The 389-nt window shown below is 54.5% G+C and overlaps 1 protein-coding gene across 1 annotated transcript in view; it reads left to right on the forward strand.

Moving 5' to 3' along the window:
• Window positions 1–189: 189 nt before the first annotated feature.
• The window catches only part of LOC104169420 (guanine nucleotide-binding protein G(t) subunit alpha-2), a gene marked incomplete at its 5' end in the record, with an annotated part of 744 nt that continues 544 nt past the window's right edge, over window positions 190–389 (forward strand). Inside the window, one exon of the mRNA XM_009710334.1 lies at window positions 190–343. Coding sequence (XP_009708636.1) covers window positions 190–343 — 154 coding nt within the window. The remainder of the gene's footprint in view (window positions 344–389) is intronic.

Raw genomic sequence — 389 nt, forward strand, 5'->3', positions numbered from 1 at the left:
GGAAGAGGGACCCTCGGTGCGGGCAGGTGACACGCAGCAGTGCCATTTGCTGCTTGCGGCAACCACGGGGAAAAGCTCTCGTCTGGGGAATGGGAGGATTTGGGGAGCGGCAACGGCCAAATTTTTATGTGAATTTGTCGATAATTCACAAACCCGGCGCTTGGTGCCAACGAGCCCGTTTGCTTGCAGAACCGCATGCACGAATCCCTGCACCTATTCAACAGTATATGCAACCACAAGTTCTTTGCCGCCACGTCCATCATCCTCTTCCTCAACAAGAAGGACCTTTTCGAGGAAAAGATCAAGAAAGTCCATCTCAGCATTTGCTTCCCAGATTACGACGGTGAGTCGGTTCGCTCCCCCTCCTCGAGACATCACACCCCCCCCCC

The sequence above is a fragment of the Cariama cristata genome, unplaced genomic scaffold, assembly GCF_000690535.1.
Source record: "Cariama cristata isolate BGI_N322 unplaced genomic scaffold, ASM69053v1 scaffold14521, whole genome shotgun sequence".
Lineage (NCBI taxonomy): Eukaryota > Metazoa > Chordata > Aves > Cariamiformes > Cariamidae > Cariama > Cariama cristata.